The sequence below is a fragment of the Dendrobates tinctorius genome, unplaced genomic scaffold (assembly GCF_039654945.1).
Source record: "Dendrobates tinctorius isolate UK_male_01 unplaced genomic scaffold, ASM3965494v1 ptg000022l, whole genome shotgun sequence".
NCBI lineage: Eukaryota > Metazoa > Chordata > Amphibia > Anura > Dendrobatidae > Dendrobates > Dendrobates tinctorius.
The window spans coordinates 40756393-40774330 of NW_027361690.1; the positions used below are offsets into that span (position 1 = coordinate 40756393).

The window sequence follows — 17938 nt, forward strand, 5'->3', positions numbered from 1 at the left end:
AGCTTTGATAGCAGATGGCCTGCATATCAAATACTTGAGTCCCGTTAACTTTATATAATTCAGCCTAACTTCTTTAAGTTCACATAAAGCATGTTGTTGACGGCCTTCTTTATTGCTTTGCCTGCCTCCTTGATTTATAGATTTTACTTATGCACGCTTGGGAAATATGGCTCACTTCTGACAGCTGCAAGGCGCTATTTTTGAGTCATAGTTCCTTGTCCTTTTCTGCTAGTCATGTAAGTGTAGCCATTACAATTTTTTGCACTTCACAGTGTAGCTACACACGTGGTCAAAATTGTTGGCACCCCTCGTTTAATGACAGAAAAACCCATAATGGTGACAGAAATAACTTGAATCTGACAAAAGTAATAATAAATCAAAAATCTATGAAAATGAAAGCTCTATGTTCACAGACAGAACAATGAAGCATATCACGAAAAGAACACACTCATTCAGAAATGTAAGCTCCATGGGGACTGTAGCCAACCTCCCTGGATGTGGCCACAGGAGGAAAATTGATGACAAATCAATCAGACGGATAATACGAATGGTAACAAAAGAGCCCAGAAAAACTTCTAAATAGATTAAGGCTGTGTGCACACGCTGCGGATTATGTGCGGATTCATCCGCGCGGATTTTGTAAAATCCGCAGGTGAAACCGCAGGTCAAAAGACCTGCGGATTGCTCTGCGGTTTTGCCCTGCGGTTTTTCATCTCCTCAATGGAGGAGATGGCAAACCGCAGGAGAATCCGCAGAAAGAATTGACATGTCAATTCTTTCTGCGGATTGAAAACCGCAGATAATCCGCGCGGAAAATTCCGCACCGTCTGCACTGCGGTTTTTGATTCCCATAGGGAATCATGGTACTGTACACCGCAGCAAAAACTGCTGCGGGTCCGCAGCGGCCAAAACCGCTGCGGAACCGCAGCAAAATCCGCAGCGTGTGCACACAGCCTAAGGCTGAGTTCCCACGTGGTGTTTTTTTCGCGTTTCCAACCGCGCGATTTTGCCGCGAAAACGGGAAAAATAAGCATCCCATGCATTCCTATGGGATTCCGCAATGCTGTGCTAATGCTGCAGTTTTTACCGCGGCGGAATCGCTTTGCGGTAAAAACCGCAGCATGCTCATTAATTTGCGGAATCGCGGCGATCCCGCACCCATAGGAATGCATTGTTCCGCTTACTTCCCGCATGTGGCTGTGCACACCATGCGGAAAGTAAGCAGAACATTAGCGGATGGTACCCACGGTCCGGAGGAGAGGAGACTGTCCTCCGGGCTCTGGGTACCATATCCCTGTAAAAAATAGAATTTAAAAATAAAAAATATTGTTATTCTCACCCTCCGACGTCCCGCGCAGTCTTCCCGCTTCTCTCCACGCTCTCGTTCCCAGTAATCCTTTGCGAAAATGCCCGCGATGGCGTCCGTTCTCGCGGGATCGCGAAGTCTCGCGGTCATTCGCGCGACGTCATCGCGAATTACCGCGAGACATCGCGATCCCGCGAGAACGGACGTCATCGCGGGCATTTTCGCAAAGGATTACTGGGAACCGATGCGCGGGACGTCGGAAGGTAAGAATAACACCATTTTTTATTTTTTTTTACATTCTATCTTTTACTACTGATGCTGCATAGGCGGCATCAGTAGTAAAAAGTTGGTCACACTCGTCAAACACTATGTTTGACGAGTGTGACCAACCTGTCTATCAGTTCTCCAAGCGATGCTACAGATCGCTTGGAAAACGCTAGCATTTTGCAAGCTAAATACGCTTGCAAAATGCTAGTTTTTCCGCGGGAAAATCGCGGGAATTTAAAATGCGATTTTCCCGCGGACTGGAATTCCGGAATTCTCGCGGTAATTTCCGCGAGAGTTCCGGTACGTGTGCACTTAGCCTAAAGGTGAACTTCAAGTTCAAGGAATATCCGTGTCAGATCGCACCATCCGTCGTTGTATGAGCCAAAGTGGACTTCATGGGAGACGACCAAGGAGGACACCATAGTTGAAGAAAAATCATAAAAAGGCCAGAATGGAATTTGCCAAACTACATGTTGACAAGCCACAAAGCTTCTTGGAGAAAGTCCTATGGACAGATGAGACAAAAACAGAACTTTTTGGCAAGGCATATCAACTCTATGTTCACAGATGGAAAAATTAATCATATCAAGAACAGTGTCCCTACTGTGAAACATGGAGGAGGCTCTGTTATGTTCTAGGGCTGCTTTGCTGCACCTGGCACAGGGAGCCTAGAATCTGTGCAGGGTACAATGAAATCTCAAGACTATCAAGGGATTCTAGAGAGAAATGTGCTGCCCAGTGTCAGAAAGCTTGTTCGTGGTCGCCGGTCATGGGACTTGCAACAGGATAATGACCCAAAGCACACAGCTAAAAACACCCAAGAATGGCGAAGAGGAAAACATTGGTCTATTCTGACGTGGCCTTCTATGAGCCCTGACCTAAATCTTATTGAGCATCCTTGGAAAGAGCTGAAACATGCCATCTGGAAAAGGCAACCTTCAAACACGAGACAACTGGAGCAGTTTGCTCTTGAGGAGTGGGCCAAAATACCTGTGGAGGGGTGCAGAAGTCTCATTGACAGTAACAGGAATTGTTTGATTGCAGTGATTGCCTCAAAAGGTTGTGTAACAAATAATTAAGTTAAGGGTACCGTCATTTCTGTCCAGGCCTATTTCATGAGTTTTATTTTATATTTTTTTATTCTGTGGAAGCATGGTTGAAGAGCAATGTGTGACTTTCATTTGTTCATTTTCATAGATTTTTTATTTATTTTTTCTGTGACCATTGTGGGTTTTTCTGTCATTAAACAAGGGGTATCAACAATTTTTACTGTGTGTTTCCCCAAGGACTTAAAAGGGTATCAGATCAGTGGGAGGTAAACACCCAGCACCCACATGACCAGCTCTTTGCAACTCCCCTTAATGCTGGATATATTTTTTGTAAAGAGCTTGAACACCATGACTCCATACACCATGTAGTGGCTGATCTCAGGTACTACATCTGAGGTCCTGCTGAAGTTATTGAGCTAAGCTGCAGAACTTAAGGATAGCCTAATACTTAGTGTATATATTGTTGACCTGTAATAGGATGACTCACCAATATTAAAAGTCTTAGATAAACCCATTAAATGGGTTTTCTCAGATGAAAGTTATTCCTTATCCATAGGATACGAGATACTGTCCTGATTGCATTATTTAAACTTATTTCATAAGAATTTGTTTGGTTTTCACTCTGCCAGTAGGTGATTGACTCAGCTCATCTCCTTCCCTCCCTGCACAATGACCACTGTACAGGTCACAGAGCATGCCCAGAAAACTTGCCTGTATAAACATTTTCTGTCTATTCTCTTGTGAGGCCCATGGAGCTGCTGTAAAGCAGTCTTCTAGGGTCCATTACCAGAAACTGTTCTATTTGGTAAAAATGAGAACTTTCTAGCTTATTTGTTGGTTTCTCCTTACAAACTACTTTTGTCTTGTCTTGATTAATTTACCCTCCTGTTATCCTTAATGATGGTGATGAAAGCTTTACGTTTGTTTTTGCTTAATTGGCTCCTGTCTACTCCTGTATCATCCAGATATATTGAGGAAAAACAAGAAGGAAAGGTCCTCCAATAAAAGTTAATAAATTTTTTTTTTTTTTTTTTTTTTTTTTTTTTTTTTTGAGACTTATGACAAGAGTAAAACAAAGTCGGCAGACCATACTCGAAGATGAAATGGCAGCAAAAACACACAACTACTGGGTGAAAAAACAATTATTCATATATGAAGTAAGGTATACATTTACAATCTGGCAAAAAATAATCCCATATATCTCATAGGGCACATGGATGCAATATATGTCTGAGATAGTATACAGCTGAAAAAGAAAATATTTCTTTTTAACAAATAAATACTTTACATTAAATAGCATAAATATTGGGCATTGCTGGTTTCTCAGTTATTCCTTCTCCATGAGGGAAATAACCCACAAAATAAAATTATGAAAAAATCTATATAGTAAGTTCATGAAAAGGATAAATGTAAGAAATACACCTCATGGCTCCATTAATGATAATGAAAATTTTACCAGAAAAATACACCTCATGGCTCCATTAATAATAAGTATTGAAAGTTTTACCAAAAAGGATCACCCAGAGTCCCCCTGATGCGCGTTTCGATATAGATATCTTCCTCAGAAGGAGTGCACCATGAGGTGTATTCATGAAAAGGAGGATAAATGTAAAAAATACACCTCATGGTGCACCCCTTCTGAGGAAGATATCTATATCGAAACGCGCATCAGGGGGACTCTGGGTGATCCTTTTTGGTAAAACTTTCAATACTTATTATTAATGGAGCCATGAGGTGTATTTTTCTGGTAAAATTTTCATTATCATTAATGGAGCCATGAGGTGTATTTTTTACATTTATCCTTTTCATGAACTTACTATATAGATTTTTTTCATAATTTTATTTTGTGGGTTATTTCCTTCATGGAGAAGGAATAACTGTGAGAAACCAGCAATGCCCAATATTTATGCTATTTAATGTAAAGTATTTATTTGTTAAAAAGAAATATTTTCTTTTTCAGCTGTATACTATCTCAGACATATTGCATCCATGTGCCTTATGAGATATATGGGATTATTTTTTGCCAGATTGTAAATGTATATGTGTAATTATACATTACTTCATATATGAATAATTGTTTTTTCACCCAGTAGTTGTGTTTTTGCTGCTATTTCATCTTCGCGTATGGTCTGCCGACTTTGTTTTACTCTGTCATATGTCTCAATAAAAATAAAAAAAAAAATTTAACTTTTATTGGAGGACCTTTCCTTCTTGTTTTTCTCAATGTAATTTCACGGTCCTCTGTGTTATAATCTTCATTTGTGAGTAGTTATCATCCAGATAGTTTACATCTGTACATCTTTCTCAGAGTAAAATACAGATTTCAAATTATGGAGAGATATTATCTTTTTATGGTTTTGTGTCCTACATGGCTCATAGAAAAACACTGTTCCACAGACTTAATGTCCCAGCCACCATGCTGTGTCCAACCCTCTTTTTCCAGTTATTGGTCCTCTGCTCTTTTGCTTTGGCCATCCCTGGCATCATGTGGAGGAGGAATGACATTCGGAGCAGCCACATATAACAGATGTGCATTGAGGCAAAATCATGTTTTCATCTGCCAGTAGCTACGGTGTCTAATTTATGTTAAGCGCTTCATAAAAGACTGGACATTTTTGGCATACATACATAATGATAGCTGCTCGATCTCATTACCGACAGCAGAATGTAAGAAACTGAAGGGACGTATATAACCCAACTGTAGAGGAACCATGTCTGCTCTGCGTGTTTTCAGTCTCCTCTTGTCTTTTTTGCAGTGTAGAACTTTCCTACATGAGGAGTGGTCTTGAGTTCAAAAACATTTTTAGGGGAGCTACACTCCAAGTCTAGTATGTGATGCAGGACACTAAGCAGCCGTAGCTTGTCCTACAGTGATCTTATAAATGGTGCAGTGTCTTTTTATGATTATTATAACTATTCCATAATACATTTGGCATTTCACATTATAAAAGGACCAATCGAATGATAGTGGGTCATTTTCAAGTTGAGGCTTTAGCTCTCCTACCAGAACAGTATCTCCATCTTTCTCCTACACACTAACATTTCGGATTAACTTCTTTTTTGAGTTGAAGCTGGTCATTTCTTATTCTAGGGCAAAATGTTGCTGGCTTTAAAAGAATAGTCAACCATGTAGTACATAAACCAGACTGAGTTTTTTTTGTTTTTGTTTTTTTTTTCCCTGAGTTGCTCTACCCAATAATAAGGCAAAAGGAATGGGGTTGTTTCTATGAGATGCTTCCTCATTCACAACTCAATTGTGCTAAAATTCACCTTTTCATGCAAACCCATATTAGACAGTAATCCTCTTCTTTTCTATTTTTGCAGCAAAATTTTCTGATTATACAAGGACAGATCTTTGCTCTAAATACCTATGTTGGTGGAAAGTGTTTATTCTATGAAATGATTTCCTATCATTGATTGTTTGCAATTTAAATTATTATTTCAGTGTATTATTATGTCTCTTTTCTTGTGCAGTTTGTGAAGAAGGCTTCTTCCTGCATCAGAAGACATGTGTGAAATCTTGCCCTCCTGGTTTCACTACCAGTGTCCAAAGCATCCAATACACACTTGAGAATAGCATCGAGCCGCTGCTGGCCAATGTTTGTGTGGCATGCCATCCGTCATGTTCTACCTGCAAGGGAACCAGTCCAAATGACTGTCTTAGTTGCCCTGCACATTCGCACTACAATCAGCTGGACTTCTCCTGTTCACACCAAGTCCAGATAAGCAGAGAATCTCCACCACTGAAAGAGGCCGTGGAGGAAGTAAATGCCGTCACCTCAAACTTGCCAATAATTGTGGCCAGCCTCAGCTGTGTCATGATTGTTGTCATCTTTGTCTCAGTCTTTCTGTTCCTTCAAGTACGCTCTGGGGTGATCCTGGGAAAGAAGAAATTATACATGTTGGACAGTGGGATCATCTCTTATAAAGGGATCCCATCAGATATGTGGCATGAAGAAGGATTCTCAGAGTCCGAAGTTGAGGAGTTTGATCCTCGCAATGAGAGGACTGCTTTTATAAAGCAACAGAGTGCCCTTTGATGACAGATCTAACATCAGCCCAAACGTCATGTCATAATACAGATTCCATTTAGGTTTCCATACAACACTGGACCAATCTGTGTAGTTATTGAGGTGCCAGCAGCACATGATGATTATTCCTTCCAGTGCTATGGCTAAAGCCTAGGGAACGTCTACATTTTTTTTTCATGTATTGTCTTTTTTTTTTTTTGTCTGTTTATTTTTCGTTCTCCTTTCTTCATCTCCATTCCCCTTGCCATTTGTCCTTGTGTCTGTGTGGGTTTGTATAATTTTTTTTCTAAAACATTGCCTGTTTTCCAGGATTGTTTTTATACGTACAGTGCCCATGAAATATCCATGTTTTTCCTTGCCTGTCTGACTTAGATGCAGGTACCATGAACCCTTTCAGTGCCAGAATGAGGCCCTATTCTTCAAGAATGTGACAGTGGTTATAATTTTTCCCGGCAAGTAAGTACAATTCAAGAGGTATTTTGGAAGCCTAGAAAATGAATAGCCTCGCTGACAGAAAACTCCTTGTAGGTTGTAAACCATTTTCAGCAATTCAGTGGAAAACAGTACATCAAAGTGTCGGTTTGGGATTGGTAATCTATGTAGAGAAGCAAGGTCATGTCTTATACACTAATAGGATCGTCCGCCTAGTCTTGGCAGCGGGATCTCCCAGCCAACATGCTGCAGAATATTAATGTGCTTCAGTGAGTATCCGGCGTTGCCGCAGGTTGTACGACACATACACGGGTATTTGCACTTCAGGGGCGCACACAGCTATAGGATGTCTGTTCATAATCCTCACTTCCACCATTAACAATAAGTCTTGGTCCATAGGTTAGGTGTAGAGCAAGGCTGCTGCACGTTCAATAACGTGGCCATAAGAGTTATATCCGATGCTGTGCTTGTTTCTCAGCTCTTCATTCACACGGGTATGGGGAGGCTGCCCGCAATTTAAGAGAGAGTTTGTTATTCCCACCCTCCCCTCAATGCACTACTGATTTTGACCACAGACTGAGGGGGAACCATCGAGCACAGTTATGTAGATACATATATAAACTGTTGTAGAACATATTCCAAATCTTTTTATAAATGGCAAAAGGAAGATAATTGCTGCTGTTTAGTATGTTCACCACATTACTTCTCCATTGTGAGAAATGCTGCTATATCTTTCAAGGAGGTGGAGAATGTGCGGGTTTACCTGCATCGTGGTGGTTAGAAAAACCAAATCATAGCCTGCTCCCATGCATTGTATATACTCTATCTATATGTCGCTTTTTCAGAATCATAATGTAACAGATAACGGAAGTGTCGGAAAAGGAACAACATTTGTCTAGATTTTTCATTTTTGCCAGCGATGATGGCCCTGTAATTTATTGTTGCCTTTGCGCTTGTCTTGTTTTGTGTGTTTTGCACCTTATTTTTTTTGCACCCATTTCTTTATTCTGTTTGTGCTTTTATTTTTTTTAAGTCCATTTTATGTTCTTTTAGATTCTAGTTTTTAGTTTCCTTGCAAGTATAAACCACTGAAAATGCTAACAACCCAAGATGCAAGAGGTGCTCACAATACTGTCTTCTACATGAAATAGTACATGCTCTATCAACACTAGAACAGTGGAGTGCAAAGATTGGCACCTTTATTATGCTGCTATTATTTGCATGCAGTTTTGTAGAAATCACCAGAACAATAAGCGTAATTTTTGGAGCCTGTTAAGAAGCCGTTACGCCACACAGGAATCAAAGTTATTCTCAACTCTACAATCGTCAGGAGTGCTGAATAAAACTGGCCAGATGCTTGCAGCTTACAAGACATAATTTAGAGGCATTGAGCTAATTCTTCTGTTCCTATCTAACTAATCAACCACCATTCTGGCCCATGTAGGTTAGGCCTGTTTCACACTTCCGTTTTTTCAAATCCGTCAAAATCCGTTGGTTTCCGTAAAAAAACGGATCCGCCATTTTTTTGCAGGATCCGTTTTTTTTTGTCCCATAGACTTCCATTAGTGGTTACCGCGGATCCGTCAAAAAAACGGATCCGTTTTTTTAAAAACGGATCCGTTTGCATCAGTTTCCGTCAAAAAAACGGAAACGGATCCGTTTGGCGGACACAAAAACGGAAGTGTGAAACAGGCCTTAGTAAATCAGCCACATTGTGCTCAATCAAATTCTTAACCCTCTTAATGTGCATATTAACTTGGACTTCTATGTGAGTTGAGATTTGGGGCCACACAATATTCCTAGGACAGCGCAGGACCAGGAACACAAGGTGAAGTTCATGAGGACTTAGGACTAATTACCTAAGCATAGCTAGCGTGAAACCAAAAATATGGATAACTAAAAAGAATGAACAAAAGAAACGAATAAATAGAATGAACAGAATAGCTAAATGGTCAAAAAATGGATATAAGAAATTCCTGTGCATTTTACACATGGCATGAACATGTTACATGTGTAGATCTCAGGGGAATGAACATATATCCCATGTAATGTGCAAACTATAGTGGATTGAGCACATATCCCATATAAATAGATGGATGGTATATTGTATTCCCTGTGTGTCAGGTGTATAATGAATATGATATATGTTCAGATTATAATGAAATTAACACATTTCACATATAAACAGATGTATATTGTATTCGCTTGTTAGTGGGGAATGAACATGGAATATGTGCAGATTGTAATGGAATGTATGTTTATATGGGATATTTGCTCATTCCCCTGTAATCTACACATATTCCATGTTTAGTTCCTATGTAACAAGCACAGGGAATACAATATACAGCTGTTTGGATGGAAAATGTCGGAATTCCACTCTCATCTGCACTAATTCTATATTAATTCCATGTCTAAGATGCCCAGGAAACCTATTACACCTCTGTCTTATTTTTGGATCTATGTTTTTATGTTCATTCTTTTTATTCATTCTTTTTGTTCATTCTTTTTTGTACGTCCCCAAAAGTAAGCTAGTAAACTCGTTCAGTTCATGAATCCTTTTGTAGTAGTTCTTAACTAACGTTTAATCCTGGAGCTTTGTTTCTATATATGATGAGCTGCTGGTGCGTTATAGATTGATACAAGTACCCAAACTGCGCCCGTTTAGATGTAGTAATATTGCTGGTGTGTATCACATCTGGCTGTAATGGTGGCTTATCTGTCCTAGTTCACAGTTCACCTATGTTAGAGGCAGACTTGCAATGTGGTTGCAAGTCAGACTGGATGTGCAGGCTTAGACCCACCGGCGATATTATGGGCAATTGGCTCTAAAATGATCACTTCCCAAGTAGTGACTGAATATCCGTTCAACAGACATTACGGGGTTGTCCAGTCTAAAATGAAAAGGCTGTAATGACTCTTTGTGACTGCAGACTTTTGAATCCTCCCAGTGCACGCACTATGCGCTTCGAGGATTGGTCGCGTTTTGAGCCTCGGAATGACGGTGACGTATGCGATATGTTTGCTCCCGAGCAGAAGCAGTCTAATGGGCATAGCCTTGCTCCATTCAAGTATATGGAATGAGACCACCCCATTAAACAACCATGCCCTTTAGACAGCCACACCCGCTGGACGACCACACCTTCACTTTATGCACTTGTATGAAGCTAGGCTGTGCCAACTAGACTGCTTCTGCCCAGGTGTATGCTCAGAAACTGGCACTGGGGGTATTTTAAAGTCTACAGTCACACGGAGTGACTGTAGACTTTTCATTTTAGACTGGACAACCCTTTAAGTGATTTCCATGATTGTTTACTTATCACTAGATTAGTATCAAGTCCTTACAGATTTCAGGACCTCTGCTTATAGTCATTAAGTACAAATCTCCATCGTTTACTTCCACTGAATACAAATCTGTCCCATCTTGTGATGGACACGCATGTACTTGGCTCATTACTAGTCAGAGATCTGATAAAAGTACGGTATCTGTAATGAGAATAAATGGAAGTCCAAACTGACTCACAGCAGGCAGAGATTCTGAAAACTATGAGAAATTGATGTAGAAAGTATAAAGAGAGAATTAAATTATTTTTAATTATGAAACCTATCATATCTGCTGAAACCAAATTACTCCTTGTCTGACCTTACATGGAGATGACCGACCCATGCAAAGGGCACAAAGTGACAATATGTGCAAACATCATTGACTGTGAACTTTTCCCTTCACTGTATGCAAGTATACGTTGCTCATCTAGGTTAATGATTTTCATGTTCTAAAAAACATTGTACTGGGCGTAAAAAACCTCTGTACAGTTGAGTTGCATCAGTCCCTTATTCTGGATAGAATAGGTAACAAATAACGTGTGGTTTAGATTCTCCTATAGCATGCAAGGTTATATTCATGAAGGCGGGTTTTTCATATGGTAGTCTTAATCAATACGCCAAATTGCATAAGAGGTGGAAGGCTGTTGCAACTTTGGGATATCTGTGCGCCAGAATCCGCAATGTAAGGCAAGCTATGACCCAATGTACTATGAGTTGTGCAAACCTTGTCAACTTCTTTATGTGGAGTCGGTAAGCCAAACCTCCGATTCCTCAATTTCCATGACACCGACTCCACCAAAATGGGCTCCAACTCCGACTCCACAGCCCTGTTTTTATGGCATTTAACAGGCATAAAGCACCTGATGAATTCCCCTTGCTATGTTTAGTCTCCCCGATTAATCAGATAGTGTTGTAAGCATACAGTAGATGACATTACGAAGTGCCACACTTTTATATGGCTTCTCATAATGTATTTATGACCAGTGTGATGGAACAGTTTTCATTTGGATACCAATGACTCCTCATAGCGATTCATTGGTGGTTTATTGCGGCATGTAGTGCTAACCACACTGTAGATACTAAAATACATAGGAATCCCAATGGAACCGAACCCAGAGTGGGAGCGCAGTGGTGCCGGCGGTATGCTCCAGCTGCTTGTATAAACCATATAGTCATCTAGTTTTCTGAAGATTAGGAAATCTCCTCTGGGCTTCACCTCATTCTCATAGGAAACATCAATTTCAGGATCTTTTACTTTATATTTTTTCTTACAATGTTGATGGCAGAAATACAGTCGTGCTTTGCTGTCCACATTCGCACAAGTCCACTCTTGCTAGACAGGAAACACCTGGTGTATATTATGCTCCAGAATAGGAACTGAAATATCCTGTTATAATAGCCGAAAACAATTTAAAATTCCCAGCATTTATTACCTTTTCCGGCAGTGCATATGTACTGAAACCATGGAAGCCTGTATTATAGCAAGTAACAATAGCCACAGGAGAATCTGCTATAATCACAAGGACTTTACACAGTTTTGTTTAGTCCTGATTCAGTTATGTTTCGTAAATAATAATGGCATGCATAGAGATCAGCATTTTGCCTTATGTTAATATATTCATGTCATTTGAGGTGGTGGTGAAGTTGTGGTGGTGACAATTGCTGCTTTTTTTTTTCTTTTTTTTTTTTTTTTTTACAATTCACTTTTTTTTCCTTTAAGAATCCCCTTTGTATCCTACAGCAGATTTTCTTTCTCAGGAACACATTACATGTAGTACATTTTTCTAGTAGACTAATGGTACATTTAGACAAGCCAGTAATCTAGAAACAAGTATTTGTAAGAACACGCTTTACCAACTATTGACATGTTTAAGCTGGAAAACACCTGACAAATGAGAAAAAAAAAATTTTTGGTTTCGGTTGGTTGATTTTAAACCTTTCTTAATAATTAACGTTATCGGCACCATTTTGCCCTTTGTAAACAGGTGATGTGCTGACGATAAACATGACATTCTATGGACACAGAACAATCATTAACGATCGTTCTGTCTTCGTAGATCATTAGGCCTCCTGTCTGAACAGGTCAGTAAACAATCACCAATCGGCTTGTATATAGACCGGTGGTCATTTATCGTCCTGGATTATGCTGTGGAAGCTCATTATCAGGCCTCTTACATATAGTGGAGCCATGTACAGGAGCATATACGACTGCTTACTGGTGACACAATGGCAAATTCTTTTCTAGACATGATCCAGTGTCTGACCCTTTTTTTCTAATTTATATGCCATTGTACAAAAAAAATCCTGTGTCTCCAGAGGAATGTAGAGGCATGTGGAGTTATAGTAAAAGTCCAATGCTCGTGTATGGGGGTCCCTATCCCAGTTGCATCTAACAGTCCTGGTTCTACAGGGTCATACCATTAAGGGACAAACTGATCAACAGATTTGGAGCTAATACCTTCTTTTGATGCCACCAAGGAGGTTCAAAGCAGTCAGATGATACAAACCTATGTGTTGGCAAAATCTCAGCGGTTTTAACCCCAGAAATCCAACAACAGGCTGCCAACAACATATTAGTGAATAATTAACAACTACGAGTGGATAATTATTTTTGAAGTGTCTGTTCATTATGTTAGTAGTCATTACATGATAACATTACGGGAATGGTGCAGTGCAGCAGAGAAAAGTAGAGGAAAAAAACTAAACTGTCACTGAAAGGGTTACATCACATCTAAATGTAAGATTTGATCTGAATTAACAGAAGGCGCTGACGACACAAGCATTGTTCTTATCAGCACATATTGGACATGCTATTTGCAGGTGGCAAGTAGCGCCCTGTGTCAAACATCTCATCTGTCCTCGCATTGTTTTGCTGCGTTTGCTTTCCAGCATGCTATTTGACATGTAGTTTAGCGTTTTGTTGTGTTTTTTCCTTTTCTTTTTTTCCTTACGATTTTAGTTTCTTTTTTTCTTTTTTTTTTTTTTTTTTTGTTAACATCCTCATCCTGTCAGAAAAGCACCGATTTTAAGGAATCGTAAATTACTCGCGTGCCTTCTCCCCATTTCTGTTAAGACTTATTAGAAAACTCGCTGCTTGTGTGAAAATTTCAGCACAAATCTGTCAGCGGACTGAGAACATTATCACCACAAAATGTCGCTAAATGAGCAATAAAATGGTGTTCTCTGCCCTGACAGCTGGGTGCTGAGGGCATGCCTTGTTCAAGGATACCCTAAGGCTAGCTTCACACTAGCGTTTTGGGCCGCAGCGCACGGCTGCCGCTAAGCCCCACCCCCTCCGATCATCTCCGCCTAGTATCGCACACGGCTGCATGCGGTCTGCACCCCCTATCTTTAGCATAGGGTGCGCAGACTGTGCGCTAGTAGAATTTTGCGTGCGCTACACCCTTTTGACGGTGCTCGGAGCGCACCAAAATGCAACATGGTGCTTTCGGCGCACCGTCAAAAGGGCGCAGCACACGCAAAATTCTACTAGCGCACGGTCTGTGCACCCTATGCTAAAGATAGGGTGTGGAGATGAACGCAGGGGGCGGGGCTTAGCAGCGGCCATGCTTTGCGGCCCAAAACGCTAGTGTGAAGCTAGCCCAAGAATGTCATTTTACACGTGTTGTATAGGAACTTGCTGATCAAGGTCTGGAGACTTCCTTCAAAACTTTTTCTAGAGTGATTTGACCCAATTTTCAGGACAGTCCGCTTGTTCTGAAATGGAGTCGGTTACTCTGAAGTTCGGCAGAATTGCTGCCACATAAGACTATATTTATATAATCCTCTCCTGCAACATAGAAGAATTTTCTGGTTTCTGTATGGATCTGCTTTAGAAATTGGAATCACTTGTATGTGCAAATGGACAATTTCCGGCTCCAGGAGAGAAAATTAAATGGATAAACTATTTTTGTATATTTTTTTTGTGCACAGTAAATTTTACTTGTAATTTAAACAATACAAATTGCTTCTGACAATTTTTTTATTTAATGGATGTTGATATAATGTTGACTAGAAAGATTTAAAGTTATTAAATATTCAAAAACTATGCAACTTGATAGACGTGTCTGTGATTTTTTTTTTTTTTTTGCCATGGATGAAAGGATAAAAAACAATACCAAGGGCTGCTCGTATTAATGTGGGAATTTCACCAATTTTCAAGACCTCTACTTGTCAGTGAACTAAACATTTTTTTTTTTTTTCCCTTAAATATATGCATTTGGGGCTGAAAAAAAATATTTGTAGTTGTCTCATTAAAAATGTTGTACCGTTTGGCTTTTACACGCTCTGTTTTCCTGCACATGCAACACAGATGCAATGGAAGGCAAACGGTGAAAAATGTACATACATTTAAGAAAAGATTCCAAAGATGGACAATCTCTTTACGCTTTAGTTACAGGAATATCAGGAAAGCCTTTTAGAAAAGCATACATGCATACATCTTACATGTAGAAATTTGAGAAGCCCATGAGGATCAAGCCATGATTACAAGCAATGAAAAATGTCTAGGTGGACTTTTGTAACTGTCATGAAATCTGTTACAGAAATAACCACCATATGTATTTAATGCAGAAAAACCACGGATCGCCCCATAGGATATCTTACTGTATTATGAGGACACACGCAAGCCGATGGTTGGGGGGGGCACAGAATGGCATCATGGGCCACGTCGAATGCTAGTTTTTGGATGTAGCAATGGGGTCAATGCTCTTGGGATACACTAAATGTATTCACTTGGGCAAGTTGAGTTTTTAAAAAAGAAAAACAAAACCATGAAGAATGGATAAACCACAACACTACCACAGACTGCACAGCTGTATTTGGTCTATAATCGCTTTCACACAGTATATTTGATGTTTTTTTAAAGCCAAGATTTGATTGTGAAGTGAGGGAAAGTATGTATGAAATCTTGCACTTCCATCTATTTTTAATCCTGCACTGGTTTTGGCTTCAAAAGTTGCAACAAAATGACGGGACAAAACCAATCTCAACAGCAAGTTTGAAAAGATCTGGAAAAGTGCTCTAGATCAAGGTCTTTGGGACTGACTTTCCAATGGTGCAAGTGGCATAAAGTCTGAGCTGGTCACTGCACACGTAAGATCTTGTATGGTTTCATTCTGTGGAGTGTGATGGAACATCTGTGTGATATCTGATTTTTAAGAATACATTTACGTTATTAGGAAACTTAATTTGATCATGTACATTTTTAAATGTAGATGTATGAAAAATAATCATATCAGTTTTATGGATGAAACTGGATGACTATTCATATGCTCATCTAACCCTGGCCTAAGTCTAGAACTGGTGTGTGCAAGTGTGAAAACAAGGATGACTGAGGACATGGCCCATCTCCTAGGACTCAAGAGAATTCTTTATACATTTTATCACATTCTTATTACAATGAGACAAAATAAGTCCAAATTTTATATTCGAGCAGATACGTCATCCGACTATACGCTCTATGTAAGAGCAGCTTAGTATAGAAGTGTCTATTCTCTATCCAGCATAGTATTGTTTTAGCCAATATGAGAAATCGGAGAATATACCAGATTAATAGTTTAGGTTTTCATTAAGGGAATCTTGGTTGGAGTCTGTTTATTACCATACATGGCACCTAGACTATCACGGTGTGGAGTTCGACCACATAATAAATCAAACTCATAACTATGGCCTGTAGTCTTCTAATCTATTAGCAAAGTGGCACAATATTTTCTGAGCTGTTTGGCTACTAACCTGTCACCATGCTTTCCTGCCTTAATATAGAGACACAAAATCTGATGTTACAGAACCTGTCAGGTGATTTATAATGCTGTTTCAACTTAAAAAACAGATTACTGCAATAACGGAGCCTATTCCCAATGCATGCTGCCTATGGTTCAAGGTGCATGAATCACCTAAAAGGGTTCCTATACATTATATTGTGGTGTAGTGACCACTGTGTCTGCTAGGGGGGCGCTGTGTGGATGTCCAAGGAGAGAGGAGGAATGGCAGAGTCATGAATGATCATTATGTATCTCAAGGTGGGTGGCCTTGAGATGGAGACTGATGTGTGTGTTGATCAGCAGTGATACTGCTGACGTGTTGTGTCAATGTGTCCGGGAGAAGTCTCCAGGTAGCTGGGGAGACGGGCGAGCCCAGATACCTACAAACCCACCCAGGGGATGTGTTTAAGAACGCTGTTGCAAAGTGTGTGTGAAAGGTTCAGGGACCTGTGATGAGGTCATAGCCATGTGACCCGGAGGGCGTGGCTATGGACCATATAGGGTGGCCAGGGTAGGTCACATGTGGTGAATGCATGGACCTGGTTGGTCCGTTGTGAAAGGTCCGCTGGGAGATGTCTCCTGGCTAACAGCATGTGGAGTGGCTATGTGTAATGGCTGCACGTGCCTGGTGATTCTCGGGAGGGAATGGATGTCTGCAGCATGGAGAAACAGCCATGAGGAAACCCAGACGTGGGTGAGATAACTAGTAGGCTGAAGAGCCTGTGTATGCCAACCTGTGTGACCACAGGAAGGACAGAGAGAAGCTCTGTCAAGGACGCTATGCTGATATGAACTTTATGTTGCTTGTTTTGGTTTATGCTGCATAAATAAACCGCATGGACTATAATGGTTTTATGGAAAACCCGTGCCGGGTCTGGTTTTGTGGCGGCTAAGTAAGTGATCCCCTATGTGAATGACAGCACTACCTCACAGTATGTATATATGTACAGCTTTGCAAAATTTTCAGTTTGTCTGATTTTTCTCTTTAAAGGTATATTTTTCAGTAAAATGTAAATTGCTCTTTTCTATAAACTACTGTCATGTCTCTGAACTTTCAAGCACTAAATTTTGTATTTTCAGAAATTGACAAATGGTCAAAATAAGAAAATGCAATGCTTGCAGACCTCAAATAATGCTAACAAACAAGTTCATAATCATTTAGAAACAATAAAACTAATGTTTTAACTCAGGAAGAGTTCAGAAATCAATATTTTGTGGAAGAACGATTATTTTTAGTCACAGCTTTCATGCGTCTTGGCATGCTTTCCAACAGTCTTTCACACTGCTGTTTGGTTGACCTTATGCCACTCCTGGTACAAAAATGTAAGCAGTTCTTCTTTGATGGCTTGTGACTATCCATCTTCCTCTTGATTACATTCCAGAGGTTTTCAATAAGGTTCAGGTCTGGAGATTGGGCTGGCCATGACAGGGATTTGATGTGGTGGTCCTTCACACATTCATTGACCTAGCTGTGTGGCATGGCGCATTGTCCTGCTGGAAAAACACAGTCCCCAGAGTTGGGGAACATTGCCTGAGCAGAAGGAATCAACTGTTTTTCCAGGGTAACCTTGAATGCCACTTGATTCATATGTCCTTTGTAAAGATTAACCTGCCTAATTCCAGCCTTGCTGAATCATCCCCAGATCATCACCGATCCTCCACCAAATTTCACAGTGGGTGCAAGACAATCTGCCTTGTACACCTCTCCGTTTAATCATTAGATGACCAGGTGTTGGGCAAAGCTGAAAATTAAACTCGTCAGAGATGATT

General features: G+C 40.2%; 1 protein-coding gene across 7 annotated transcripts in view; it reads left to right on the plus strand.

Moving 5' to 3' along the window:
* FURIN (furin, paired basic amino acid cleaving enzyme) overlaps positions 1–17938 on the plus strand; it is a 334609-nt gene that overhangs the window by 268523 nt on the left and 48148 nt on the right. For 3 of the 7 annotated variants that reach the window (XM_073568619.1, XM_073568618.1, XM_073568620.1), the window contains one exon: positions 6097–14464. The exons of 2 other annotated variants lie outside the window; for them this stretch is intronic. In XM_073568619.1, coding sequence (XP_073424720.1) covers positions 6097–6662 — 566 coding nt within the window. In that variant the 3' untranslated portion in view covers positions 6663–14464. Of the gene's footprint in view, positions 1–5946; positions 6036–6096; positions 14465–17938 lie in introns of those variants that run through there. 2 more of the 7 variants (XR_012230939.1, XM_073568623.1) reach the window with 2 other exon arrangements.